A 25,721-nucleotide genomic window follows, 5' to 3' on the forward strand; every position below is an offset into this window, starting at 1 on the left:
ATGTGAGCTCCCAAATCCAACTCTAACCCAACTCAACCCAACCCAACCCAACATGGGAGACCGGACTGACATATCAAAGGCCTGCGCTCTCATAACAATATGTTTCGTGCTATATTTCGCAACAATCGGCTCCCCTTGCGCAGCTTTTCTACATCCGCAACACGTCACGAGATCAAAGATATCAGCTCTTTGCCTGGGCGTCTGCTGCCAAAATACCAAGGTGTGGGTCGCCAACAACTGGTCATCTGCTGGTTCAAGGCTGATCAAGTGTCCTAGAATCCTGCGACGGGGAGCTTCTGTCTCTTCAATGGCCAGCACCGCCGCGGAACATTTTTCTAGTGCGCAAAGACTGCGCTCCCGCAGTCACCGACTCTCTGGTTGAACTTGTCAGGTACAATTGATCGGAAACTAGCCCTGACGACAAGATGCTGATCGCTTGGTAGTCATGTGTCCTCCACATACCCTTCTATCTCCGTGATCCTCGAGTCCAAAACGGCTGCCGAAGTACACTCCTCCCTCCCCTTTCCTGTTTACGCAGTTTCGCTCGACGAGAAGTCAACCGCGCTCCACGACAAAGTCGACCTGACAGTCACACTCGGTGGAGATGGAACAATTTTACATGCAGCATCGCTTTTTGCAACCTGCTCTAATGTCCCACCTGTTCTATCATTTAGCATGGGCACATTGGGCTTCTTGAGCGAATGGAAATTCTCGGAGTACAAGCGAGCCTTCCGAGAAGTCTACATGTCTGGCGCTGGCGCCGGAGATCGTACCCCTGTATTGGAAAAGCCTCCAGCGGCAGAGGGACCGGAGCCCGAGGGCCCGACCGGATGGTCCTCTGTCCGAGGCAAGTCTATGGGCTCTACTCGCGGGGCGCGTATTTTAATGCGCAACCGGCTCAAAGTCGGTCTGTTCACGGCAGACGGAACTGAAACGACCCCCATTCGAACCAAGAGCGACAAGGGCCAGGGGGTGTACGTGATGAACGAACTTCTCATTCATCGCGGTAAGGAACCGCACCTAGCCGTGGTGGATGTGTTTGTGGGTGGACGGTTCCTGACCGAGGCTGTGGCCGATGGAATCATAATTTCAACTCCAACGGGAAGTACAGCATACAGTCTCAGCAGCGGGGGCAGTATTGTACACCCACTGGTACCGTCGATTCTGTTGACGCCGATCTGCGCGCGTAGCCTTAGCTTCCGCCCCGTGGTCCTCCCTTCCAGCACCCCTATCACACTGCGGCTGAGTGAGAAAAACCGGGGGCGCGAACTCGAGGTCAGTTTAGACGGCGTCAATTTAGGCCAAGGGATGGGAGTTGGCATGGAGGTCCGAGTGTGGAATGAGGAGATGAGGCATGGCAAGAATGAGTGGCAGGGAGGTGTTCCCAGTGTCATGCGGAGAAGTGTGGGCTGCGAGGCACACGAGGGGTGGGTAGGAGGATTGAACGGGTTATTGAAATTCAATCATCCCTTTGGCGAGCAATGAGTCAAGATGCAATGTACAGCAGCATAACTAAATATTGGTACGGTGGACGAAGTATACCTAGAACATTAGTTTCATAGTCTTGTAGTTTTGGATTTTATGGAGTACAAAGGAGGCCATAGTGAAGTGCTAAAGCGCTTACTTTGTTTACTCCAAAACCCTCCCATAGACCTGGGACTTTGAAAATCAAAACAAAAAGATCAGAACAATGAAGATGGGAGTAAATCTATATGAACTAAGAAAAAAAAAGAGGCAAGCCATATGATTGGCAGAGGCTTGTTTTCTGTAGATGAACGTTCCTCTCCACCGAAGTACCTGGACCGCTTCAGGGGACCCATATGGATTATCCCCCCCCTTTCCCTTCCTCCCCACCTCCAACTTTCCTCGCGCTTTCTCTGCCTTTCGTGCTTTATTTCTGATAGTTGAGAATATCTTCGAGCATCCTCGCAGTGCGAGGGCCGCTCTTGATTTTTTGAAAGGTACCGTACCCCTCCCTTGGCCCCCCTAATGCCAATCCCCGGATCATATTGGTCAAGTCCGGCCTCAAATCCTCCAAGTCCGGGCGGGACGCTCATGCGAGAAAGGTACATACGTGTAGCAGACGCAATTGTTAACCTTTGTCATAGTTCCGTTAGTCCGTCACCGAAGGGCCTCAGGAGGTCTCGGCGCATTCGCTACCCTAGCCCAGGGCCGTCTACACGTACTGGACCGCAACAATGACATCCTCTTATGGAAAGTCGGTATCTCCCGTCCCATCACTCTCTACTGCGATACTCACAATCATTCCAGCAACATGTACGGGCCTGATCAGTTTATGAATCCGGGGCCAGCTCCCCGCCCCCCTACCGATCGTCCTCCCCAATTGACTCTGCCGACCAACACAAATGCCTCCTTTGCTCAGATGAGTCTGGACTCTCCAAGCACCCCGGGTCCACAGTCTGCAAACCTGTCGCTTTTTCCCAACACCAGTAGCCCGTCTTTGTCCATGAATCGGAGCAATACCAGCCAGGGTGGAATCGCCATCGTCAAAGAAGGCACGGTTCGTTGTAAAGAGGACAAGTTCTTGGCAACGTGGAATCAACGATACTTAATTCTACGAGAGTACAAACTTGAGTTTTTGAAGAATGACTCCTCAAAGGTGGTTATCTCGTTCCCTTTGTCCACGGTCACCGCTGTGTCCCGTTCCGAAGATTGCAAGATGGCGTTCGAGGTCACTCGCTTGGCGAACCCCAAGGATGCCACCTCCAAAAGCGCTTTGTTGACCCGCGACTTGCCCACCAAGACGATCACGTGTGAAGTCAAGTCCGATGATGAGATCTATGAGTGGATTGATAAGATCTATGAGCGATGCCCCGGTATGGGTGGTGTCAGCAACCCCACCAACTTCAGTCATCGGGTGCACGTTGGCTTCGATCCGCAGTCCGGTGCCTTCGTCGGGTTGCCCCCGAGTGGGAGAAGCTTTTGACGGCCTCGGCCATCACAAAGGAGGACTACAAGAAGAATCCCCAGGCGGTGATTGAGGTTCTTGAGTTTTACTCCGATATCAAGATGCGCGAACAGAACCCTCAATATTACGCTGGGATCAACTCTCCTGCAAACGGTCAACAACCTAAGCCGTATGGCAACAGTGTCGGAAACTCTATCGCACCACCGAGACCTCCTCCACCTGGGCCGATGCAACGCCTGGATAGCGGTTTGTCAAAGCAAGCCGATGGGTCCATGCGCTCTGCCTCTGGCTCGGCAGGTCAAACAGATCGTCAGAATGAGCAGCAGCAGCAATTGGAACGCATGAAGGAGATTGCAGACCAGGAACGCCGCCGTGTGGAAGAGGAAGCCCGGCGTAATAAGGAGGATCAAGACGCATACAATGCATCAATCCCGCAGACCCGTACTCCGGGCGCCAAGCAAGAGCTCGGTGGATATGGAGGCGAAGATTCCTCTCAGAACAGTCGCTACCAACCTAGCCGCCCTGCTCCCCAAGCCCCAGGTGCTGCTGCTCGTGCTCAAGACCCCCGACAACTCACCGCACAACGTCCGGCACCAGCGCCGCCATCTCAAAGCCCCTACGGCCAGGGTATACCCCGAGCGCCTGGTGCTCCTCGGGCTGATGACCGCCAAGGCTCCCCAAGCTCTCGTTACCCCCCTAATGATCCTCGAAACCAGAGCCCCGCTAGTCGCCCACAGCAGAATGGAGCGAAGGGCCAGCAGGCCGGTCCACCTCCCACTCGTCTGCCGGCCCCCGTTCAGGCTGTGAAGCCGCTGAACATTGCCAACAAGCAAGGCCACGCCAAGCAGGACAGTGTCCGCCAGGCAGAGGCCGCCCTCAGCAACAAGAAGCCCGAACCTCGTCAGAAGGAGGTGCGCATGTCCGCCATGTCAGAGAACGAGGTCATGGACCGACTTCGCGCAGTGGTTTCCAAGGACAACCCCAACGAGTCCTACAGCAAGCAACGCAAGATTGGACAAGGTGCTTCCGGTTCCGTGTATGTGGCGCGCGTGAAGGAGGGTGCCACCTCTAGTGTTGCTCACGAACTCTACCGCACTTACGGCCCGCGCTGCCAGGTCGCTATCAAGCAGATGGACTTGCGTAGTCAGCCTCGCAAGGAGCTGATCGTCAACGAGATCATTGTCATGAAGGACAGCCAGCACGCGAACATTGTCAACTTCCTTGATTCCTTCCTCCAGGAGTCCAGTAACGAGCTCTGGGTCGTCATGGAGTTCATGGAAGGTGGTGCGTTGACTGATGTGATTGACAACAACAAGGTCATTACTGAGCATCAAATTGCAACAATCTGTGCCGAGGTATGTTTCCCCTGAGTCGAATCCAATATAAGAATGATGTACTAACTTTGACCAAGACATGCAAGGGTTTGGCCCATCTCCACAGCCAGAACATCATTCACCGCGACATCAAATCTGACAACGTCCTCCTTGACAAAGTCGGCAATGTCAAGATCACCGATTTCGGTTTCTGTGCTAAACTCACTGAGTCCAAGAACAAGCGTGCGACAATGGTCGGAACTCCCTACTGGATGGCTCCAGAAGTCGTCAAGCAGAAGGAATATGGTCCCAAGGTCGACTGTTGGTCACTGGGTATCATGACCATTGAACTGATCGAATCCGAGCCCCCCTACCTCAATGAGGAGCCCCTTAAGGCCCTCTACCTAATCGCCACAAACGGAACGCCCCGCCTCAAGAAAGCCGAAGCCCTCTCCAAGGAGATCAAGTCCTTCTTGAGTGTTTGCCTCTGCGTCGACGTTCACTCCCGTGCTACTGCGGACGAACTCCTCGCTCACGACTTCTTGCAGATGGGTTGCAGTCTTGCATCGCTTGCTGAGTTGCTTCGCTTCAAGAAGGCCTCTGGCCAGTGATCTGCTTTTATTTAGTCTAGACGCGTTAAGGCCATGTTCTGCGATTATACAATGCTGGCGGGTTGGCGTTTTGTTTCTGTTTTCTCTCGCATGCTTGCACAAACATACCTTTTTTCCCCATGACGTTCACGATTTTGCAATCTTGCACTGTATTATGTGCCCTTGCACAAAAGCGAAGAATAGTTGAAATTCTGATATGGCCTCTTTGGTTTTCCGTGTTGGCTCAGTATAGCGTAGATAATTCAATATGTCTCTAAATCTCTGAGAGCTACGAGGTACAACGATGAAGCATGTATAAACTGCTCGATAGATTCGCTAGCATCCATGGATTGGCTAGAATAAATTCCTCATAGATAGCAAATAAGTTGTCAACCACATGTGAACTCCAGGGCTCGGCTGGTAAACCACAACCTTGGAAGCACTTCGTTGCAACCTTGAAAGGTTGGAACTTGGCTCACCTCAACGCCCTTATGCTCTTTACTTCTTCTGGTCCAAGTTTTGTAGGAAGGGACAAGGCTCTGGTCAGGTATGGTCCCGAGACGTACGTGTACGATCGACCATATTGTGCCCGGGGCTCTTTCGGCTCCAACTGTTTCTTGACTTCCGCACGTCTCTCATCACGCTCCCTTATCATGATGGCAGTATCTCTCCTTTAAAATTGTTAGCGGACTAGTATATAAAGGAATCATGAACTTACCAGTAAACAGGATACTGTTCATATGCCTCGTTGGTGAACCTTGAATGCTGAAACCACGTTTGACATTCTGATTCTGCAATACCTCCCAATTCACGCTGCGCATAAATGATAGCCGGATTCTCATTTGGCTCAGACGTCCCTATAAACGCGGTTTTGCATTCCGTACACAGCTTCTCACCCTTCAAATACCCAGCCATCATCGTAATGTCTATATGCGGACATCCGAAAACCGGCTCCGCCAACCAGTTCCTGCGCTTTGGCTGCTGTGAGTCGAGGATATAGCTAACTTGCGCTACGAGCTCTTTATCCTCAATGAAAATTGTAAGATCTATCGTCGTCTTCCAAAACTTGGCTCTCTGTGTACAGGAATGTGTGAGGTGGGCGGTCTCGCCTGTTCTCACTAGGTCGATTCTCTCCAGGTTGAGTCGACCATTCAGTCTCGCGGTGAGGGCATCGGGTGTCGGTCGACTGGTGAGATAGCCCAATATCCCTTCCAGTCCAGAATGTGAATTCGATCTCGTCAATATGCGGATGATGTTTTGGCGATCCCCTGCTGTCAACGAGAGGCAGGGGCATAGATCGAGTATCCCGGCGTTAACTCTGCATCGTCGTTGTATGGGATTGAGGGAGAGCTTGCTGAATGCTTTTCGTGGGTGAAGCTTGAGACAAGCTGCGCAGTATAGCCATTTGGAATTTTCGAGGCGGAGAAGAAGTTGGTTTCGTGGTACTTCTGGTCTGTTCACGCATAAACGAGGGCTTTTGATTTTGAGAAGGCGCGGGAATTTGAACTGCTTGTGTTGGTTCGAACCGACCAGTAGGTGGAGCCTCTTGCATGTGAGAGATAGACAGGCTTGGTCAATTGGGTCAAGGTATGTGTAAAGTTCCAAAATGAGGGTATTCGGGAAGACCAATATTGACATCTTCTTTTCGCGTGCCTTTGGGGCCTTTTGGTGAGTGGTGAGCAGTGTCTTGTGAAGTACTGATAATGATGCCATCTTGATGAAAGGACAAACAGATGTTTGACTTGGAGCCCTGGAGGGCAAGAAAGGATATTGGGGGTTGGGGTTTAGTCAGAGGTCTAGTATCCAAGGTACCAGCTCCGGCGCTCAAAGGGTTCATCTGACCTCTGGTGTCCTGCTCATGATTACATCGTCTTCTCTGAGCTGAGTCTTTACGGTGACTCCGAAGAAACGGTTCACGAGCTCGATCAACTCGGGGTCTACAAGTGCGACGATGGTATATCTATGTCTGTGTACAGCCCTAAAGGCGCTTGCATAGGGTTTATCGGCAAGATGGCTAAAATAAAAGGCACAAGGTCCGTGTAGTCCCCCTAATGGAAGCGAATAGACGATACAACCCTCAAGCTCCAGAATATGTTGGCCATCACCTCGGGCTCGAGCACTCTCAATGTCAGTGTGCCTCAACTTCATGTATGCTGCCCGGACAGAACTTGCATCGAAGTCAGATAACGTGGGACTTGGGCACTTCCAGGGCCGTCGTGTCAATGAGATGTATATCCTTCTCTCGTGGCAAAAACATGAGCTTTCAACCCAGTACAAGTAGGATGACAATGTAAAAAAGAAATATGACACCAGATCAACTTCGATATTGGGAAACAAAAAAAAGTAGTCGCGCCCGGGATCGAACCGGGAACCTTCTCGGAAGACCAAGCTGTTCACAGGCAAATGTGAACGAGAAATCATAACCATTAGACCACGCGACTGATTACATATGACGAATGCTGCTTTGATGTACCATCAATCAAGATTGCTTCAAACGGTGGAACCTTTGGATTGCCATCTTTGGAACCGGATCACGTGCCCTTAAGGAATAAAAGCCCTACTTCCTTTTGAATGCTCTAAGACAATGTCTACCAGCATTCTACTTCCTTTTTATGGCTAATTCCACCTGTTTGTCTTTCAAACTGCCCTAAATATTGAATATACAGCCAATTTTGTGCCTTGAAATCTGCGGTGGTTGATATAGCACAATTATTTTCAAAATTTCAACCAACAGCCTCTCGCCGGGCTAGCTCAATCGGTAGAGCGTAAGACTCTTAATCTTAAGGCTGCGGGTTCGACCCCCGCGTTCGGCTCTTCCTAAATCACCAACATGGTCTTTAAGATTACTCTTTTTTTTTGGTGAAGATTCTGTTTTATGGACTGGGTGGATGTTCGGAAAGCCCTAGTGGGGCGATTGCGGGCTACCGATTGGTCCGAGCTTAATGTTGCCCCATAATTACCAAACGCCAAGCCTAGCCCTCGTGCACTGCCAGGGTTTACAATCACTGCGGTTACAGAGAGCACTGTAAACGCGAGCGCAGATTAGGGTAATATCAATGATAGCACCTCGACGGAGACCCTGCTCTTATCCCTGGGCGAGATCATCCATAATGCTTGGTTTTTCTCAATCTATCTCACGTATATGTATATTCCCAATCCCTATTTCTCTGTTCACGGCCTAGCAAACACTTCCATTTCTCGACCAATCATGATGATTTGACAATTAGTTGGAACCTTGGATGGACAGTTAGAAAGATAGTTAGAAAGACAGTTAAAAAGACAGTTAAAAAAAGGTCCCGAAGTTGATGATAGCTCTCTTTCGTTACCAATCGAAATATGAGTTTAAGCGAATACATAACTATGCCTGTGTATAAGCAAATATCGTCGTCTTTTGGCGGCGCGTGAGCGCGGCACTGATGCTTACAGTTCGGCTTGTAATACTGTTCCGTGGTGAACTCATACTTGCGGAACGAACAACACCCGCTTGGAACCAAGGACTCATGCATCCCGTCTTAGGTAACTAATGGACAACTGTCCTATACCTAGGTAAGCTAATTGAAGTTACGCTCGTACAAACCTGCATACCTAGGGTATGAGAAGGTCCATAGATGGAGCGAAAGGGATCCATATATTCAAAGGTTGGAACGAGATGTATCTGTTGATTTGAATAGGTACCACTAATTCTATAAGCTATTCGTCAACGGAGCGCAGACCTCTTTTTGATCGTGATAATAATCCTCATAGAAACCCAACCACATCACCCTATCCGCACAACGTGGCCTATCACTCTTCTCAACCTCATTTTCATCGCATTCGGGCTGCACTGCCTTCATCTGCGCATCAGAATGCTGCAACCACGGTTTTGGCAGCGGCCAGTCACTGAAGTGAACAAGATATGCCCGGGAAACTTCCGCCATAGCGTTCCATTCCTCGTGCTTATTTTCGGACATGTACCGATCATGATCCTTGTTACGGAACTCGCCGGTCAACAATGCAATTCGACGATGCGGCAAGATCATCGCCGAGTCCCAGAATAAATGGTTCAGCACTTCCATGTCGAAAGCACCTGATGATGTTGCCTCGTTGATGATCAGTTGATAGTTGGCCTCATTTGGCTCGATGAGCATGACATGCGATCCTAGCATTTGATCTTTGACATTGGAATTCTTGTCGTTGAGCCAATAGGCTCGAGGAACAGCCACTGGTGCCAGAGGCGCGAGGAAGTAGTGGTCCATGTTATTCAACACCATAGAGTCGGAGTCAAAAATAAGTACGCGCGTGTACTCAGTCAGCGCGAAAGCATGGAACTTGGTTAGGCTTTTGTGCCATGTGGGATCGCCGCTTGAGGTCGATAGGACGTCGACTGCTCGGAGATTGATGTGCGGATAGAGCTTCCGAATGTTGATCAATGCATTGTGCTCACGACTTGTACCAGGCTATGTTGTTGATGGTTAGATTAAATAGCCACAAGCTCGCCAATGTGCATCCGTGAAGATGGTCGTAGGGTCTTACCTCTTCCCAATCCTTTGGATAGATCAACACTTGATCGAATTGTGTTGCAAAACGGTCGAGTCGTGCAAAGTTCATGATCTAGAATCCTTAGTAGGCAGGTTCAAAGGTCTTATGCTGTGCGTAGTTATCACCTACCGCATTACACAAGTAGTCAAAATCAGTCGCATATTGAACGTAAGCAAACCGAGGCTCGAGTTGTTCGGTTGTCCAGTGAGGATTCAAGCCTCCAAATGCTTTCCTTGATGAGTTGCCAGCCGTGGTGATCGGAAACGCTACTCGCTCTGCAGGATACTTGGCGATCAGCACATTGAACCCGAGAAGCAGCATACATAATGCTACTGTGCATGTTGCAATAATTGTCCGTTTGACTGAGAGGAGCATTGCAAGTCAATATCATAACAATGAAAAGCAAGAATACATGAATAAAGCAACAGAGAGAACTGCAGTATAATTCCCTCTGCTGCTATATTTGTTGAAAAGGCCGCGCATTTGTCTCACATCAACCACTCTGATACGACTTCGCCACGAGCCAAGAAGAAGCCAAGATCAATCAAGCGGGGCCGCAAACGAGTTGAAATATCCACTTTACATCGAACTGAGAGAGTTGACCGGGCTTGGCAAAGGGTCTGGAAAAATTTATGTAGTACAACTATGCAAAGGCCCCACCAGTCCAAACTTCATACAACTGTTAGCCGAGTTTATACCATTGCATCTTCTTTCTCCACGGCATGCTTGCTAATGCCTGTATTCTTCCTGGGTGCTAGGCGCGCTAATCGGAAGACTGCGCCCACTGCAAGCATAACGCCACACAAATGCTGGAAACACGATCAGCGCCCGTAGCCAAGAAAATGAGCTTAAATACCAACTGACCTGAGGATTTGCGTTCCGGTGCATTATGAGGGGTACCATCGATGCCAGCAAAAAGCCAACTACTTGAGCGTTGTTTTTCGTCACGGTGCTGGTTAGCGCTACCGACCAGGCGACAAGGAACCCGCCGGTCGCCTGCAGTAGAATGAAACCCCATACCAAAGGGGTATAGCCGCGGAAAAATTGAACCGACCCCATGTGTGATCGCCAAAAATAAATCAAAAGCGCAAAGAGACTGCTATACCCGGCAAGATGAGCATTTCTGGCCATGAATGTCTTTGGTGTCTGTAACATTCTCTCCACTCGAACTCCAGCCAAGGCAACACAGAAACCTGACGTTAACATGTATATTACGCCAAGCATCGGTCTTGGTGGACCCAAAGGCGTTGAAGAGGGAGCTTTTGAGGCATTCATGGACGCCGACTGGACGAGTATGATGCCTGCGGTAATCATAAGGAAACACACCCAGTGCCCACGTGTGAAATCCTGCTTCAAAAACATCACCCCGAAGATGGGGGTGATTATGAGTTTCACCTGGGATAACATGAGGTATGGCAAGAGATCAAGATTATAGGCTCCTCCGCTTTGTAGAAAGGTTGCGAGTGTATATAACCCCGCTGGGATGGCGGCTTCCTGGTGGCCATTTGCAAGAGCCGTCCAGCCTGATGGCCGTGAGCCAGAACTTGTGGTGAGGATTTTGGTGGAGTATTCATTTTTCCTGAAAGCGATAGGCACAGAGACTGTGAGCTTGATGACCTCGGATAAAACGATGGCTGTCAAAGCGTCATGTCTGTTGTGATGCTCCTGATCAAGAGACTGGACTCGGTGTTGAAGCTTTTTTCGATCAGCGACAGCAGTAGAACAACAAAACGAAAACGACAGACCAGAATTGATGCTGAATTTTGGATGACCAGCTGTAGTTATATATGAGTTTCTTATTCTGCTTCATGGTTCGAAGGAGATCCTACCAGACATAATGCAGTGGCGGCAGACTTCTTGATGTATTTGATCCTATGAGTGTGTCAGTAATTGTGTGGGTATAACAAGAGCAACAATTACATTTCATATGAATGTACAAGACCAGTGTCGAATAACCACGAAAGATGAAAACATGTAGCTATTTCACGGGCGTAAGCGAGAGTTCAAATGGGCGTGGCGGGTATCTTTTTAGCGCCCGGGGCCATCTCTTAATCAAATGGCACTCAGTGGGTCTGCCTCCTCAATTAGCTCCCCCCACCTCTTTCCAACATTCGTACTAATTGACCTCGGCAAACGTTAGGTACTGAGCTCACGTCCTCGTTGGGACTCTGCTAATGCTGCGGCCAACAAATCAGCCTTGAGTCAACCCAGCAGGCTTTGCCCCTCCCAATGATGCGATCCACCAGGGCCTGTCAGCTCTAGGTCAGGATCACCATTGATTGGACAATGGCTCCTAGATAACGGTATCTTGTCAGGTCCATCTACAGATTACTCCTTTCCAATTGGGTCAAGACATCCTTTGCAGGAGACCCATTCAATTGGACACTAACAGAAAGAGATTGGTCAGCAATTAAGCTGTATCATGTGACAGGAGTGGATCGGGAAGGTTATTCGGTTCCACACCTGCAAATGGATAGATCGGTGCACATACGGAGTACGGAGTATGTGATCAGCAGTCCTTTTTGTGGTAGAGTACCAACCTAAAAGGGTTCGGTTTTTTTCTGAAAGTCTTTTCAGTCCCTCAAATGCCCTTAGATACCATGTCCCCCATCGAGTAGCCATGGTGCTGATATAATGGTTTATGGAAGGCATATGGTTCAATGAGATCAGGTAGATGAATTAGGAACAAGAGTCAAAGAGTCTCGTCATGATCACATAATCAGTCGCGTGGTCTAATGGTTATGATTTCTCGTTCACATTTGCCTGTGAACAGCTTGGTCTTCCGAGAAGGTTCCCGGTTCGATCCCGGGCGCGACTACTTTTTTGCCATTTTCTTTTTGCATGTCTTCCTATAAGATCTGTAAATCGCTCAACCTCCTCTGCTTAAGGTTTTGCTTGAGGTAGGTTATAGCGAAGAGCCCGCACTGCCCGCCGAGAGACCAAGCAGGAGTCTAAGCCTCTCTTCTGGGCAGTTAGCGAACGGACAACAAATATTGGATCATCTTGATACAGTACTCTTTATGTCGTACAAATCTAGACCTCAACAACAAATGATGGCCTCCAAACATAGCAAATAATCTAACATATCATTGACAAGCGTAAACGTCCTATTTAAAAATTCATACAAGCAAGAGCCACAGCAAGAGCCAGAGCAAAAGCAATCTCAGGGTGCCTCTATCTGATTCAAGGCAACTCCTCGCGAACAGCCCTACCCAAGTTCCCACAAGCTTCACTAAACAGTACACCTAAAAGTACACTTTCACCCTCAGCGGCAGTCCAACGACCGGCATCCTCAAGCTTCTGTTTCCAGGATACCTGTTCAGGAGCAGAGAGATCCTTCCAAGCCTGCAACTTCTGCTCTTCAGACGGCTCATCATGATGGGAAAACTTAGCAGTCTCAATGATCACACTTTGTTCAGCGGTGTTACCATCACTGCATCGAACAATCACAGAGACAGATTGCGGCTCGGTAGTAGCCAGGTCTGCAGGTGCGGCGCCAGCTCCGTGTACGCGGTCGAGAATATCCCGTAGAGACTCGATCGCGGTATCGGGGATGGTCTGGGCAACGGGAACATCGCGAGGGGCAAGCAGCGTATCGAAGTATGTCAATTTTTCACGCGGAGGAACGACATACTCCCGCGCGATGGTGTTGCGAATAGGGACAGGGAGCCACTCTGTGGCGCCGAGGAATGGAGGTGTCCCCCCACGGATCTCGGCGAAGGCTAGCATAGACAGACATATGACAAAGATAGACACGAGTAGAATGACGATGCTGTAGACCAGCTCCCACACCTCTGATGGACCGGGAATGGCAAGCACGTAGCGCGGGGTGCGAGAGGAGGTCGGGAAGGGAGAAAGTGGGAAGGTGTGTACAACAATCGTGTTGCCCATGCTTACAGAGGCGAGCTTGATGTTCTGCGGGCCGACTTCTGGAGTTACTGGGTGCGGGGGCGCAATGAAGGTTGAAAAGGCGAGTCGGGTCATTGAGAATGGGTGCACATCGCGAATGGTCGTATATGAGCGGAAATTGCTGTAGCCGCGCTTTGGGCCGTATTCCAAAGTAAATAAGGGGATGGAGTTGTCGCTGCCGCTGACTGCGATAACCGTTTGTTGCTGCCCTTGCGGGTTTGTTCCCAGTTGGCAGATATCCAGACCGAGGCCAATCTTGAAAGTTCGAGGGAGCTTGCGGCGCCGGAGGACCTGAGCTCTGCCCTGGGCCGTACTTGGGAGCTGAAGAAGTACTAATTCACTACCACTGCGGTTTGGTGCATTTTGGAGCAGCAGAAGTGTCTTGGGTGAGAGGAAACGCAAAGCGCGGAACTTAGGGCGTGCGTTGCGGGCTCCACTGGATGGCAGAGGAATAGAATACACAGAGCGGACCTCGGGGGAGGTGTTGGAGCGACTGGAAGAAGAAACCTCGCCGATCATCACATCGGGTCCATTGGTATAAGCCAACAAGAATCGGCCATGCGCACTTTCGGTCTTTTCCGACCCTTGATCAAGGCCGACGAAGTCAAGATCTTCAGCCTCTTCGTTGTCACCTAGCTGAATGCGACCAATGATGTCCTTGTCGCCGGGAGTGTCTGTAACACTGAACAAGACAATCTCACCAGAAGCTGCCAATCCAGTTGTGACGCCTCCGATCCGAGTGTGTTTTTCGCTGCCTTGTTGTTTCGACCACGGAGAGAGCCTTGTCACTCGCTGATACGTATCGGACGAGCCGGGTCCATTCTTTGTTCGGAAGAGTGATGCCTGTGACAGAGCAGTGGCCTTTCCGGAAGCGACTTTCTCATCCGACTTGCTCTCTTCCTTGCCCTTCGACGGGACCTCGAACCTAAATGAGCGCAGATGTTGATTGTTGTTCAGCTTCTGCTGCTCGACAGAGCTGTTGATTCCCGCGAAGGTAACCAGCGAGTCGGCCTCATCACGTCCCACTGGCGCAGCAACCAACGATGTCACGGAGTCTTCATCGCGCGATAGTTTGAGTTCCACGGCCTCGGTAATCTCGTCGCGACGGGATGTGTCGATCAGGGACTATGAAGAGTACCCAAGTCAGTATTTGCACGCGTGGCCAAGCTTTCCCGAGTTGGTGGGACGTACGATCTTGTTTCCGACACCACTGCGACCCTCGCCGCCTCCACCGCCGACTAGGAGTCGACCATTATCTCGTGGGTCAAAATCAGCGGCGAACAGCGGACAGGAAACTGTCAGCTTAGCGGAGTGTATGGTGGGCGCCATAGTTTGTTTGAGGGAAAAGAGAACAGGTTGTATGACGAAGGCGGCCCCCCGGACTCTTGGCGCGCCAGTCCGCCCAACCCGCAGGCTGGCTTTAATCTAAAACCAAACATGTACGAACGATGTTGTAGCGATTAGATCAAAGATGCTAGTTTTTTTTAGCAAGACTGACCTAAGCAGGCGAAATTACGGAGACACACATATCTATAGCCATGATAGTTGTCTAAGTAACTGTTTAGAGCTATGGAGGAAACATAGAAGATACTACCTAGTAAGGACAGAATGCCCTTTTAAGAAGGCCTGTTGCTAGGTAGCTTTTAACTTGTCGTGGAGTATAGAAGTGGTTGGAAGCATATGTAAAAAAAAGTATAAAATTGTATTTTTCCGTGTAGTATTCTAAACACTTTACTCGACCTCCTGGGAAGTGAACTCGGGCAGGCGCTTGCGGATATCCTCCCAGGTCTCGTCGCCCTCGACAAGGGACTTGACAGCCTGCAGAATCTCGTCTTCGGTAGCACGGACCTGCTTGGTGGTATCGCGGTCGCGCAGAGTGAAGGTGTTGTCCTGGACGGACTGGAAGTCGACGGTGACACCGAAGGGTGTACCGAGCTCGTCGTTGCGGGCGTAACGCTTGCCGATACTGGCGGAAGAGTCATCGACACGGTTGGAGACACCAAGCTTGCGAAGCTTGGCGGTCAAACGCTGGGTGAGGGGCTTGAAGGAGGTGTGGGTGGAGAGAGGAACAAGCAGAACCTTGGTGGGGGCAACAGCAGGAGGGAAAGAAAGGACCTGTGATTGAAGTTAGCAAGAGTTGGTAGAATATACTGAAATGGTGACTTACACCACGGGTCTCATCGCCGGCGCGGGACCAGTAAGAGTGCTCGATCATGCTGTACAGGATACGGCCAATACCGAAGGAAGGCTCAATGACGTTGGGAGTGTACTCGCGGGTGTTCTCAACGCGAGTGCGCTTCTCGATGTTGATGAGCTCCTTGTCAAGCTCGACCTTTCCAGATCCGACACCCTCGACATCGACCTCGATCTTGCCATCCTTGGCAAGGTCCAGAGACAGCTTCTCGCGCAGCTCCTGAGAGAGCGCCTCAACGGCAGCCTCGACAGTCTTGGCATCCTTCTTGAAGCGGGGTCCGAACTTCTTCTTCTCGATGTCAATCTGGTACTCCTCAACACGGAGAGGCTCAGCGCGGGGCTGGCGCACAACGAGAGGGGCGCCGGTCTTGTCCTTGTGGACAGTCAGATCGTAGGCACTGCGGTCGGCACAGCCGACACACTCGATCCAGCCGTAGCTGGTCTGCAGCTCAGCATCCCAGCAGTCGGTGGCGTAGTGAGCCATCTCGTTAGCCATGTGCTGGCGGAAACGCAGCTTGGTGGGGTCAACACCCAGCTTCATGAGGAAGGACTGGATACGAGCCAAGAAGTAACCGAGGGTCTCGTTGTCAACCAATCCAGTCTCAACAGCCTTGCCGATGGTCATGGTGGTCAGCTGAGTGCTGCCGGAGAGCTGCACGTTGCGGTCAAGCAGGGACATCTCGGTGTCCTTGACCTCCTCGAAGCGGGAGTGCTTCTTGCCGCCCTCAGGGTCGACGTAGTGCTCAATCTCCGCCATGAGGAACTCACGCACACGGAGGAGACCAGCGCGGGGAGAGATCTCGTTACGGAAAGACTTGCCAATGGAAGCAGAGGCGAAGGGCATGGATTGCTGATTGAACTCGAGAAGCTTGGCGAAGTTCAGGAACTGGCCCTGAGCGGTCTCGGGGCGCAGGTAGCCGGGCATGTTGCTGCTAGGACCGATAGAGGTCTGGAACATGAGGTTGAAGGAGACTGGAGGCAACACCTCGCCGCCGGTGACGGGGTTGCGAATGTCATGCTTCTTGATGAGGGCCTCAAGCTCGGGACCACCGAAGTTGTCAATCTGTGCGAGGGTCTCCTCGTATTCCTTGACGAGGGCATCGTCCAGCTTCTTGGCCTCAGTGCCCTTGGCCTTGCGCTTCTTCTTGGCTTCCTTCTCTTCGTCCACGACGACCTTCTGGCCACGCGCCTCCTTGTCACCCTTGAGACGGTTCTCGAGAACCTCCTCGACCAAGTGGTCAGCACGGAAGATCTCGCCAGTCTTGGGGTCCTTGCACATCCAGTCGGCGAACTTGTCCACGTGCCCACTGGTCTTGAGAATCTCGTGGGGAGTCAACATAGTGGTGTCGACCTCGAGCATGTCCTCCTCGAGCACGAAGTGCTTGCGCCACAAGTCGGTCATGTTGGCGATCAAGGCGGTTCCAGGTGGGCCATAGTCGTAAAGACCGGACACACCACCATAAATTTCGAAGGAGGGGGTGTAGAACATGCGACGACGGAGCATGGAGTCGAGCACGGCCCGGTCAACGGACTGGCCGGTCTTGGTGTTGACGGTGGCCATCTTAGCGGATCGTTTCGAAGGCTTCGGTGGAGGGGTGTAGGACCTAAACTGAGACCGAAAGAAAGACGGAGGGGAAAGAAAAGAGCGGGGGGGAAATCGCAGGCGCGGCAATTGAGTCATCCACCACGCAGCCCCTCAGACACCACCGAGGAGACAAAGAACAAAATTGGGTATATGGAAAAAGGACAATTGGTTGCTAATCTTTTCTTTTATTTACTTTTTGTCCTATATCGAGGAGATCTCCCGTCAGGTGGTCAAATCGCAGATTGTCGCCGGGGAAACGATGTTCCGAAATAATTTATTTCTCGGCGATCTTTAAGATTTTCTACTGATCTGCAACCGCAACACTCGACTTCAACAGCTTGCAAGAATGGGTCCTATCGGTCGATCAGGTCCCCCTCCGGGCGTCATGGGTGACGAAAAGACCGGCAACAAATTGCGCCGGAAGATGAACCATGTTAAGCGCAAGAGAGCCAAAGATGCTGCGCGCCGAGCCGAGCGTTACGCCTTCAAGAAAGAGGAAGCCAAAAACCCCAAGCTCAAGGCAGAGCGTCTCAGTCGCAACATTCCTTTGACTTTGGAACGGAAGCGTGTCTGGAACGACGCCGACAACGACGCCGACGAGACTGGACTGGGATTGAGTGTTGACGTTGAGCGCATCAAGCGCGCCAAGCAGGAAGAGGAGGATGAGCTCAACCGACCATTGGAGGAGGGAGAGGACGACAGCGAGGCTCCAGACTCAGACAACGAGTCCGTCGACAGTATGCTGCAGTCTGATGCCAGCGACGACGAGGAAGAAGAAGAAGAGAAGGAAGAAAAGGATGCCAATCGCGGCCGAAAGAAGTCACTCCCCACTGCCACAGAGCGCGCCACAAGTCCTACCCAGTCCACTCGCAGCACAAACCTGGGCCTCGCCCCCGAAGCGTTGGCTGCCAAATTCCCTACACTCTTCACCGACGGTCCTCCACCCACCCCGAAAATCCTCATCACCACCGGCCTTAACTCCACCCTTCACGAAGAAGCCGAGATTCTCACTGAAATGTTCCCCAACAGTGTGTATATCCGACGCAATGCGCACCGATACTCGCACAAGTTCTCAATTCGCGAAATCTCCAAATTCGCTGCCAACCGCAACTTCACAACGGTCATCGTATTGAACGAAGATCAGAAAAAGCCAAGCGGCTTGACCATGGTGCATCTGCCCATCGGCCCTACCTTCCACTTCACTATCAGCAACTGGATCGAGGGCAAGCGTCTTCCGGGACACGGCCGAGCCACCGAGCACTGGCCCGAACTGATCCTTAACAACTTCCGCACCCCCCTCGGTCTTCTCACTGCGCACTTGTTCCGCACTCTGTTCCCGCCACAGCCCGAATTTGAGGGCCGACAGGTTGTTACGCTTCACAACCAGCGTGATTACATCTTCGTTCGTCGTCATCGCTACGTCTTCCGTGAGAAGCGTGAGACCGAGAAGGCTGTCGTTAATGCCGATGGAAAGGAAATGACTGGTGCTGAGGGCATCCGTGCTGGTCTCCAGGAACTCGGACCTCGCTTCACTTTGAAGCTGCGTCGTGTTGATAAGGGCATCCAGCGTGCCAGTGGACAGGAGTGGGAGTGGAAGGGTGGAATGGAGAAGAAGAGAACTCTGTTCCAGCTGTAAATGTCTCTTTTATGTCATTAATTCCCGGTTTTGCATGGGGTTTAAAAGGAGTTCTCTATGGATATATTCAAAAGCTATTCGAATTTACTGTGAGCTGACGATGATCAATGCATCGTGTCTGTTCTGACGATCTCAAACTTTCATGTCTCATCAATAAACCGCAGAAAGTCCTAAGGGTTTCGTCCGTCTCTGGTCTCCAACATCTATACATCATTCCAATGTCCCGATGTACGTCGGGTTTCCAAGAGCACATCATTGGGTCTATTTCAGCCAACGCCATGTCGCAAATTGATCTTTGTATTGCGCGACCAACGTCATGTTCTCAGGAACTTTGGAATTCCAACTACTCAGGTGGGCAACAAAGAGGTTTTTGGTGCCCAGGTGGAATCTGAGTTATATTTCTTTATCCACGACATCAATTATATTAAGCTAACTGCATACTCCACACATGGACGTCAATAGTGGTTGGACCTATTTGCCTAGGTGCGCATGTGGCACTCGGAAGTCAACCCTAATTCAACTCCATGTAGTGATCTTGGATCGTTCAATCGCCCTCTCGGTCGCTTCATCGATATCCTCCTTCGGCAATCCAAGTAAGGCATTCAGTGTCCCCTTAGATTCAACATTTCCAGAACCATCATTATAGAAGACCCGGGTGTATAGCGACTTCACAAATCCAATTCGATCACCGTTCTGCATATCCTTCATTCCGCCTTCATACCTCTCCTTAGCCGACTGCTTGCTGATAGTCCAATCACTCTGCGTGGTCCCAGTGACTCTGAATACAGACTCCAACATGTCTCTCTGGCTGACGGTAAACGAATCGGCATAGACGACCTGATTCCTCAGGCTATCGAGACAAGCGCCTTCGGCTTGGATAGGTAGGCTCAACATAGAGGCAACAGTTCGACCGACCTGTGGCCAAGTGGAAGTTGAGATCTTGGTCTCGCCTTCATCGAAGAATGTTGCTGTTTTATTGGAAAGATCGATGCCATAGGCTTCGGGAATTGCTAGACTCCATTCGTACCAGAAGCCTGTGCTGACGGAAATATAGGAGCTTTTGCCAAGGTCACTGATGGCTTTGCGAATTACCTCTGCATATATCACATCTAGTCAGTCCGTTGCCCTTGCTTTTTGATCATACAAGTTGTGTTTCACTCACCCTTGGGCTGAAATATCGGAATATCCTTGATCAGATCTTTGTTCGCTGAGTCTGGTCCCCATTCATTTGGCAAGATCCATGGAACACCCGCCTCGCCGGCAGCGTTCACGAGGGCAAGGTCAACCTCGTGTGGGGTGCCTCCACTGAGTGTGATAACTAGAGCATCTTGGCCTTGGAGCGCCTCGACAAGGGTTTCCGGCCTGCTGTAGTCGATCTGCTTGGGGATCACACCATCTGGTAGCTTGTTTTGACTGCCGGCTCGTACGAGTGCCGTGATAGTGTGCTTTCCGGTTCTAAGCAAAGCCTCCGTCATGAAGATTCCACTGTTTCCGCCAGCCTGTATCGCCGTCAGTAAGTATTTGAAATGTGAGTAGATGTATGATGTCACACGAACCCCAACGATGGCCACCTTGGTGATATGGTTTGAAGTCATATTTGCAATTGATGGTTGATAGTAAGAGAGAATTATTCTGAAAAGACCTTTGTTCTCAATGAAGATTTCTGAGTTGTACTCATTTCTCTTGCGGTGGTTTTCAAATATTATATAGACCTTCGGTATCCATGGATTTCGGAGAGCCGGACATAAGTCAGTTAACACCGCTGTCGGTCGATCCCCGATTCTGGGGCCGAATTGAACGAACCTTGGAATCTTCTCGGGAATCTTTGTAATAAACATTCAATCGGACTACGATTTAAGTCCATTGAATGTCCGAGTCAAACTTGACATCATTGATGGATGATTGTTGATGGCAACCTACCTCAAAATTATCTCTATATTTCTAACCACGGAGCCTGGAATAAGACAAATAAAAAGTAATAGTCTGAATCTACTCGGTCAAATATTAACTTACGAACATGACAAGATAGTTCCTGATGCACTAAGTACAATGAAGACAAGACGCTTGACATCAAGTAAAGAAACTGTGGGGAGTAAGCTCGGGACTGATGAACATCACTTCTCAAGCATATATTCACCTATTAGAGGGGTAGTACATTGCATGAAATCATTTCCCTCAAACTTTCTTAGTCCAAAGAAATTGTTTCGAGTGTGTCGGAGACTCCAAGATCGTCGACACGGTGCGTGGCAGATAGAAGACCGAGCCAAGCACCAGGCCTTGGATGCAGGTAATCTAATATATCTGTAGTGTAGCCTTATAATCAACCTTTCACAAATCTCCATGAAAATAAAGAGCAGGGCTCACGCGCCAATCTACCTTGGGATTGACATTGACCTCATGGGCGGTTCAGCCAGGTGTTACGTTACGCCTTGGAGATTGAATTATTGTTGAAATCGGGCACAGCGCCTCAGAAAGAGTCATACCAAATCAACATAGCACGTAGCATGTCAGCCTTTACGAAGTATCGATATCAGAGCTGATTTTGAGGGCCTAAAGCAGATTTAACCAACTGATATTTCTTTCCATCCACGATTTCCCTGAAATTAGTACCAGGAACTCTCAAAAATTTTGCTCTTAGAGCTACCATTCGCGTCGCTAGATCCCATTTTCCAAATGCGATCAAGACTGAAAGGTCGAGTGAGGTCTGGGGCAGCCATGTCTCGAACCCGACAGCGATTGAGACATTCTCGAATGTTACCGATCCACTTTCTGTTCTCGGGAAATGTCTCACCATCCACCTCAGCAATCAGCTTACATTAGATATGTGGGCGAAGCCGTGCAGGTGTGCGACGATCCGATACCTGATGGTACACAAAGATCTCGATCTCTAGCAGACAGCAAAACTCTCGGTGATAGCAATCGGAAAATCGGAGCTATCAACCTGAATATTCAATCCAATGCACTAGCCAAACATGCACAAAGTCCGGAGTACCCACATTTTATACGAAGAGTGGCAGTGGCCCCGCGCCCAGCGGGGGCCGTGGAAGTTGTCGGATCAGGGTCCGGTTAGGCACAACCTATTTTTACATCCCGGTTTGTTTACTTTTCCAGCAATTGCCCAGGTGATCAAGGCGTCCAATCCTGTTATCGCACTGTGACATATTGAAGTAACCTTGTGGAGTGAGCTGAGCCCGTTTGTCTCTCTTTCGACCTCAAGCATTGCTTTATTGAGACTGGGCATACGTATGTGGAAGGGTGCAGCGAGACCTGCAGCGAGAATTTTCCTACAACTTTGATTGCCCCAAGAGTCTGATCAGATTGAAGTGGAGCCTCAAAAGGTATAAAGCCCAAGCTTGGTCCTGATCTTGGAATTCTTGAAATCACAGCCTTACAGTCTCTTCGAATATTTCTCTTTTGCCAAAATTGAGCCCAAAGACTGCCAAAATGAACCGTTTCAATATCATTTCTCTGCTCTCTTTCCTTGCCACCACTGCGGTGGCATTTCCCCAGCAGACTGCCTCAGCTGTGACGACAGCTCCTCCTTCAACGATCACCAAGGCTGCGTCACTCACCTGCTCTGATGGCCAGACTGCTGTCTACACGACGGATTGCACTATGGGAACTCCCACCTCGTACTGCATGAGACCGGTGCCCCCAATTGAGTGCTCAGCGGGGTACTTCCCTTCTGTTTACCACCCGGGTCATTGCATTGAAGCATCGACCTGCTTCCCGGTTACTGCGGACTGGATCACCACTGAGTGCACCAATGGCGCAGTTCCTTACACAACCAAGACTTTGTACTCAGGTACCCTGGCAGGAGGCGAATCAACCATCATCAGTGGTAAGTTTTCCGACATCTCTCTTCGATCTGGCCCTTGATCTCTACCAGATCGAAACATGCAGGCATTCAAGCTAACTTATCTGCACTAAAGCCGTTTCTTGCTCTTGCTCTCAAGACTCATACTATAGCAACACTCTGCTTCCTGGAGCGTCAACTGTTGACACTTTCTGCATCCCCTCGAGCTCCTGTCCATCAGGCATGACAACCTCGACTTCAACAAACGCATACTGCGCCACTGCACCGGCGACCGCCTGCCAGAACGTTCCCCTGGTGACCAGCTTCTGCAAGTGTGAGAACGCAGCGCAGACTCCGGTTTACCCCGACATTGTTGGGGCCGCTCCAACGGGATGCGCGGCCTTGTCGTGAACCAGCTCTTTTCTATGTCTAATGCCAAGCGAACATCTACTTGTTCTTGCTCTCATTCATCCACATAGCTAATTTAAATAGCCTGGCATGGCTCTGATTGGAACCATCCAGAGAGTTTCCCTTAATGAATGTCAAAAGATATTGCGAATCAGTGACCTTTCTCCCTTTGATGGCAACCGATCCACTGATAACTGTTCGTCCGTGTTATTTGCTGGTTGCTCACAGACATAGCCCTGGGCTTCATGCCACCATTGCGGTACTCCTCTCTGTGTTGATAGTGATCTAGGGCTCGTTTCACACTACCACCGCCACTATAGCCAATGTAGTTATACTATTTCCATTCAGCGAAACAAGTAGACCTTGGTCTCCTATATATCTCTCTGCCTAGCAATAACATGACCTAGTATCAATGCTCATACCGTGGCGGCTGAATCAGCTCCCTCGGATCCTCATTACTACCAACAACCAACCCCACAAGAGAAGCCCTCATCACTCGCCTCCAACGCGCATTCAGGCTCTCTAGGGTATTGAGTTTTCTGGCCTTTGACTTTAGAATCCAGGCCAGCCTGTAACCACGGGCCTTCTCACAGCAAGAGCATTTCAAAGTGCAGTGACCAGCAGCAAATCTTCGGTCGACCAGCAAGCTCTGGCGTTTATCACAACATCCACAACCTCTCGCACAACAGCCTCCCATTCCAATACAATATTCAACAAGTATACGATGCATGTGCCATCGTGGCTGCGAGCGCCAGAAATCAATTGCTCGCGTGAGCGTTCCATCTTGCATACTCGCCCTAACCTCCCACCACTTTCGTTCCAGTATCCAGTACTTCTGTGAGCAGACGTGGATCTTTTGTTCGAACTCCTGCGTGGCGGACAGCATAATGCGTGCCGAGAATGTGCTCCATGTTGATGGTTTTTTTGGAAGATTCGTGGCTCTCTGCTTGGTTCTGAACTGTCGATTGAGAAAGTGATTGCAGCTTTTCCCTCAAAGCTATCTCAAGTTGAGTGTTCTCGCGGAGTTGAGCTTCGAGGTCAAGGAGCCTGCTTCGTTGGTCGAGTCGGTTGCCGATTGTGTTGCACCAAAGATTCCACTGATACCGCTGAAGAGCTGAAATGTCTCCAGAAGACTCAATCTCGACTTCCTCTTTATCTGGATCACCAGGTAAGAAGTGAAGATTAGATCGAGAGCTGCTCATTGTGGTGGTCAAATCTGGGTAACAGTCGAAACGAGGTTGAACTCCAAATATGCAGTTAGAAAAAGTCCATCGCCGTTGCCAAATCGGGGGTGTAATTATTATCGACTGATTCGGATTCATTACATCGACCCCGAGTCTAAGGTTGATGTAGCCTCTGTATCTATAAAAATTTAGCCAATCAATTTCCGGTACCAATTGTTCTCTTCAGACGTTACCAGCTTTGAAACCTTGATTCCATTAAACCAAAAGTGGTTCATGTCACAATTTGTACATAGCCACCCGTCGTGGTGGTAATCTCTGTAAAATTCCAGGGTGGATTTCTTCGAGAATCTTTTAGATAGTCCTTTTTGTCTTCTTAATCTGTGCTACTATTTGTCAATTTGAGGCAAGTGCTCCATTCATCTCGAGAGTTGGAACCAAGCAGACAAAGTCGGCATTTACCTGCTTAGGTCAATGGGTTCATATTCCGCACGAAGTGCTTTGCTTCTATATTTCTAGTTCATACTTAATTATAATATTGCCCTAGAAATCTTCGTAGTAGTGTTATCAGTGGCGTTCTGCCGTTGTATAAGACTCATCGGTTCCTGATTGAGGCTGAAAATCTATTTTTATAGATCAACATGACTCCCGCAATTTTTCTTTATCAGCAACAAACCTCCCTCCCCAACCCACCTAACAGAAACACACCACCACCATCCGCGCAACAGTTAAAAGCGCGCTATCCTCAAAACTCAAGCCGAGCAAGTCACGCGACAACGTTGAAACCCGTCTATGTCCCAAACCCCCAACACCGACTCCGACACACCCACACCAACCATGACCACCCCCCGCCGCCTCCTCTTCATAGCCTCAATAGGCAACAAAGCCCCATACCGCAAAACCCGGCATAGCGCAGGCCACCTGGTCCTCGACGCCGTAAAACCTCTCCTCACGCCCTCCCTCCCCAACACCGGCGCCTTCCACGAAACCTGGTACAGCCCAACATACATGAATGAGTCAGGGCCGAAACTCGTCCGCCAAATGGAGAAGTGGTCGACGCGCCAGAACGAACTTTGCACGAAAGCATACTCCGAAGGCTCTTCCACGCCTTACCCGACTACGCTGGTGATTCTACATGACGAAATGGAGGCGCCGCTGGGCAAGTTGCGGGTTAGGCGCGGGGGTCCTGAGTCATTTAGTTTGCGCGGGCATCGCGGGCTCATTAGCGTTTGTGAGACGTTGCGTGGGAAGGGACTTTATCCTGCTCGGGGGAAACCGGCTGTGGATTTGAGTATTTTGCGCATTGGGGTGGGCATTGGGAGGCCGGACTCGAGGGAGAAAGGGGCGGTTTCGGATTATGTGCTTGCGCCGGTGAATGAGGCGGAAATGAAGGCCTATCATGGTACGGCGGAGAGTGTGGTTCAGATTATTGGGGAGGAATTGTATAGATGATTGGTTGTGGTTGCATTGGCATTTGCATTGGCATTGGCATTGGATTTGCATTGGAGAGATTGCGAGCTTGATACCCGATTGAACTCCTGTATTAATCATGTACATAAAGACCCATTGGAGAGAATAAAAAACGCCTAAGCAAAAAAGAGCTTGGCTCGATAGAGCACAAGCACAAATGGAATAGAAAGAAAGCCAGAGGAAGAGAAAGGAA

The 25,721-nt window shown here is 50.2% G+C and overlaps 10 protein-coding genes across 10 annotated transcripts; 4 read left to right on the forward strand and 6 right to left on the reverse strand.

Moving 5' to 3' along the window:
- Positions 1 to 99: 99 nt before the first annotated feature.
- Positions 100 to 4,853, forward strand: N7506_008086 (serine/threonine protein kinase CLA4; the record flags this gene model as incomplete). The annotated part of the gene is made up of 6 exons (XM_056957379.1): positions 100 to 220; positions 277 to 391; positions 444 to 1,402; positions 2,109 to 2,837; positions 2,903 to 4,284; positions 4,341 to 4,853. 6 exons carry the CDS (start codon positions 100 to 102, stop codon positions 4,851 to 4,853), a joined length of 3,819 nt encoding a protein of 1,272 aa, XP_056811713.1.
- Positions 4,854 to 5,307: 454 nt separating this feature from the next.
- N7506_008087 (F-box protein) lies at positions 5,308 to 6,545 on the reverse strand (the record flags this gene model as incomplete). The annotated part of the gene is made up of 2 exons (XM_056957380.1): positions 5,308 to 5,503; positions 5,551 to 6,545. 2 exons carry the CDS (start codon positions 6,543 to 6,545, stop codon positions 5,308 to 5,310), a joined length of 1,191 nt encoding a protein of 396 aa, XP_056811714.1.
- Positions 6,546 to 8,515: 1,970 nt separating this feature from the next.
- Positions 8,516 to 9,671, reverse strand: N7506_008088 (Glycosyl transferase family 8; the record flags this gene model as incomplete). The annotated part of the gene is made up of 3 exons (XM_056957381.1): positions 8,516 to 9,268; positions 9,345 to 9,422; positions 9,480 to 9,671. 3 exons carry the CDS (start codon positions 9,669 to 9,671, stop codon positions 8,516 to 8,518), a joined length of 1,023 nt encoding a protein of 340 aa, XP_056811715.1.
- Positions 9,672 to 12,533: 2,862 nt separating this feature from the next.
- N7506_008089 (uncharacterized protein) lies at positions 12,534 to 14,588 on the reverse strand (the record flags this gene model as incomplete). Its single annotated transcript, XM_056957382.1, has 2 exons — positions 12,534 to 14,384; positions 14,451 to 14,588. 2 exons carry the CDS (start codon positions 14,586 to 14,588, stop codon positions 12,534 to 12,536), a joined length of 1,989 nt encoding a protein of 662 aa, XP_056811716.1.
- Positions 14,589 to 14,990: 402 nt separating this feature from the next.
- On the reverse strand, positions 14,991 to 17,013 carry N7506_008090 (glycine--tRNA ligase; the record flags this gene model as incomplete). Its single annotated transcript, XM_056957383.1, has 2 exons — positions 14,991 to 15,374; positions 15,427 to 17,013. The coding sequence occupies 2 exons, from the start codon at positions 17,011 to 17,013 to the stop codon at positions 14,991 to 14,993; spliced, it is 1,971 nt and encodes a 656-aa protein (XP_056811717.1).
- Positions 17,014 to 17,383: 370 nt separating this feature from the next.
- On the forward strand, positions 17,384 to 18,673 carry N7506_008091 (rRNA-binding ribosome biosynthesis protein RPF1; the record flags this gene model as incomplete). The annotated part of the gene is made up of 1 exon (XM_056957384.1): positions 17,384 to 18,673. One exon carries the CDS (start codon positions 17,384 to 17,386, stop codon positions 18,671 to 18,673), a length of 1,290 nt encoding a protein of 429 aa, XP_056811718.1.
- A 516-nt stretch (positions 18,674 to 19,189) lies between these two features.
- N7506_008092 (aromatic alcohol reductase) lies at positions 19,190 to 20,268 on the reverse strand (the record flags this gene model as incomplete). Its single annotated transcript, XM_056957385.1, has 3 exons — positions 19,190 to 19,767; positions 19,836 to 20,172; positions 20,230 to 20,268. 3 exons carry the CDS (start codon positions 20,266 to 20,268, stop codon positions 19,190 to 19,192), a joined length of 954 nt encoding a protein of 317 aa, XP_056811719.1.
- A 1,849-nt stretch (positions 20,269 to 22,117) lies between these two features.
- Positions 22,118 to 22,880, forward strand: N7506_008093 (uncharacterized protein; the record flags this gene model as incomplete). Its single annotated transcript, XM_056957386.1, has 2 exons — positions 22,118 to 22,514; positions 22,606 to 22,880. 2 exons carry the CDS (start codon positions 22,118 to 22,120, stop codon positions 22,878 to 22,880), a joined length of 672 nt encoding a protein of 223 aa, XP_056811720.1.
- A 406-nt stretch (positions 22,881 to 23,286) lies between these two features.
- Positions 23,287 to 24,079, reverse strand: N7506_008094 (uncharacterized protein; the record flags this gene model as incomplete). The annotated part of the gene is made up of 2 exons (XM_056957387.1): positions 23,287 to 23,745; positions 23,837 to 24,079. 2 exons carry the CDS (start codon positions 24,077 to 24,079, stop codon positions 23,287 to 23,289), a joined length of 702 nt encoding a protein of 233 aa, XP_056811721.1.
- A 771-nt stretch (positions 24,080 to 24,850) lies between these two features.
- Positions 24,851 to 25,510, forward strand: N7506_008095 (aminoacyl-tRNA hydrolase; the record flags this gene model as incomplete). The annotated part of the gene is made up of 1 exon (XM_056957388.1): positions 24,851 to 25,510. One exon carries the CDS (start codon positions 24,851 to 24,853, stop codon positions 25,508 to 25,510), a length of 660 nt encoding a protein of 219 aa, XP_056811722.1.
- Between the last annotated feature and the right edge of the window lie 211 nt (positions 25,511 to 25,721).

The sequence above is a fragment of the Penicillium brevicompactum genome (genome assembly GCF_028827555.1).
Source record: "Penicillium brevicompactum strain IBT 35665 chromosome Unknown utg000005l_segment0_segment0, whole genome shotgun sequence".
In the NCBI taxonomy this organism is placed as follows: domain Eukaryota; kingdom Fungi; phylum Ascomycota; class Eurotiomycetes; order Eurotiales; family Aspergillaceae; genus Penicillium; species Penicillium brevicompactum.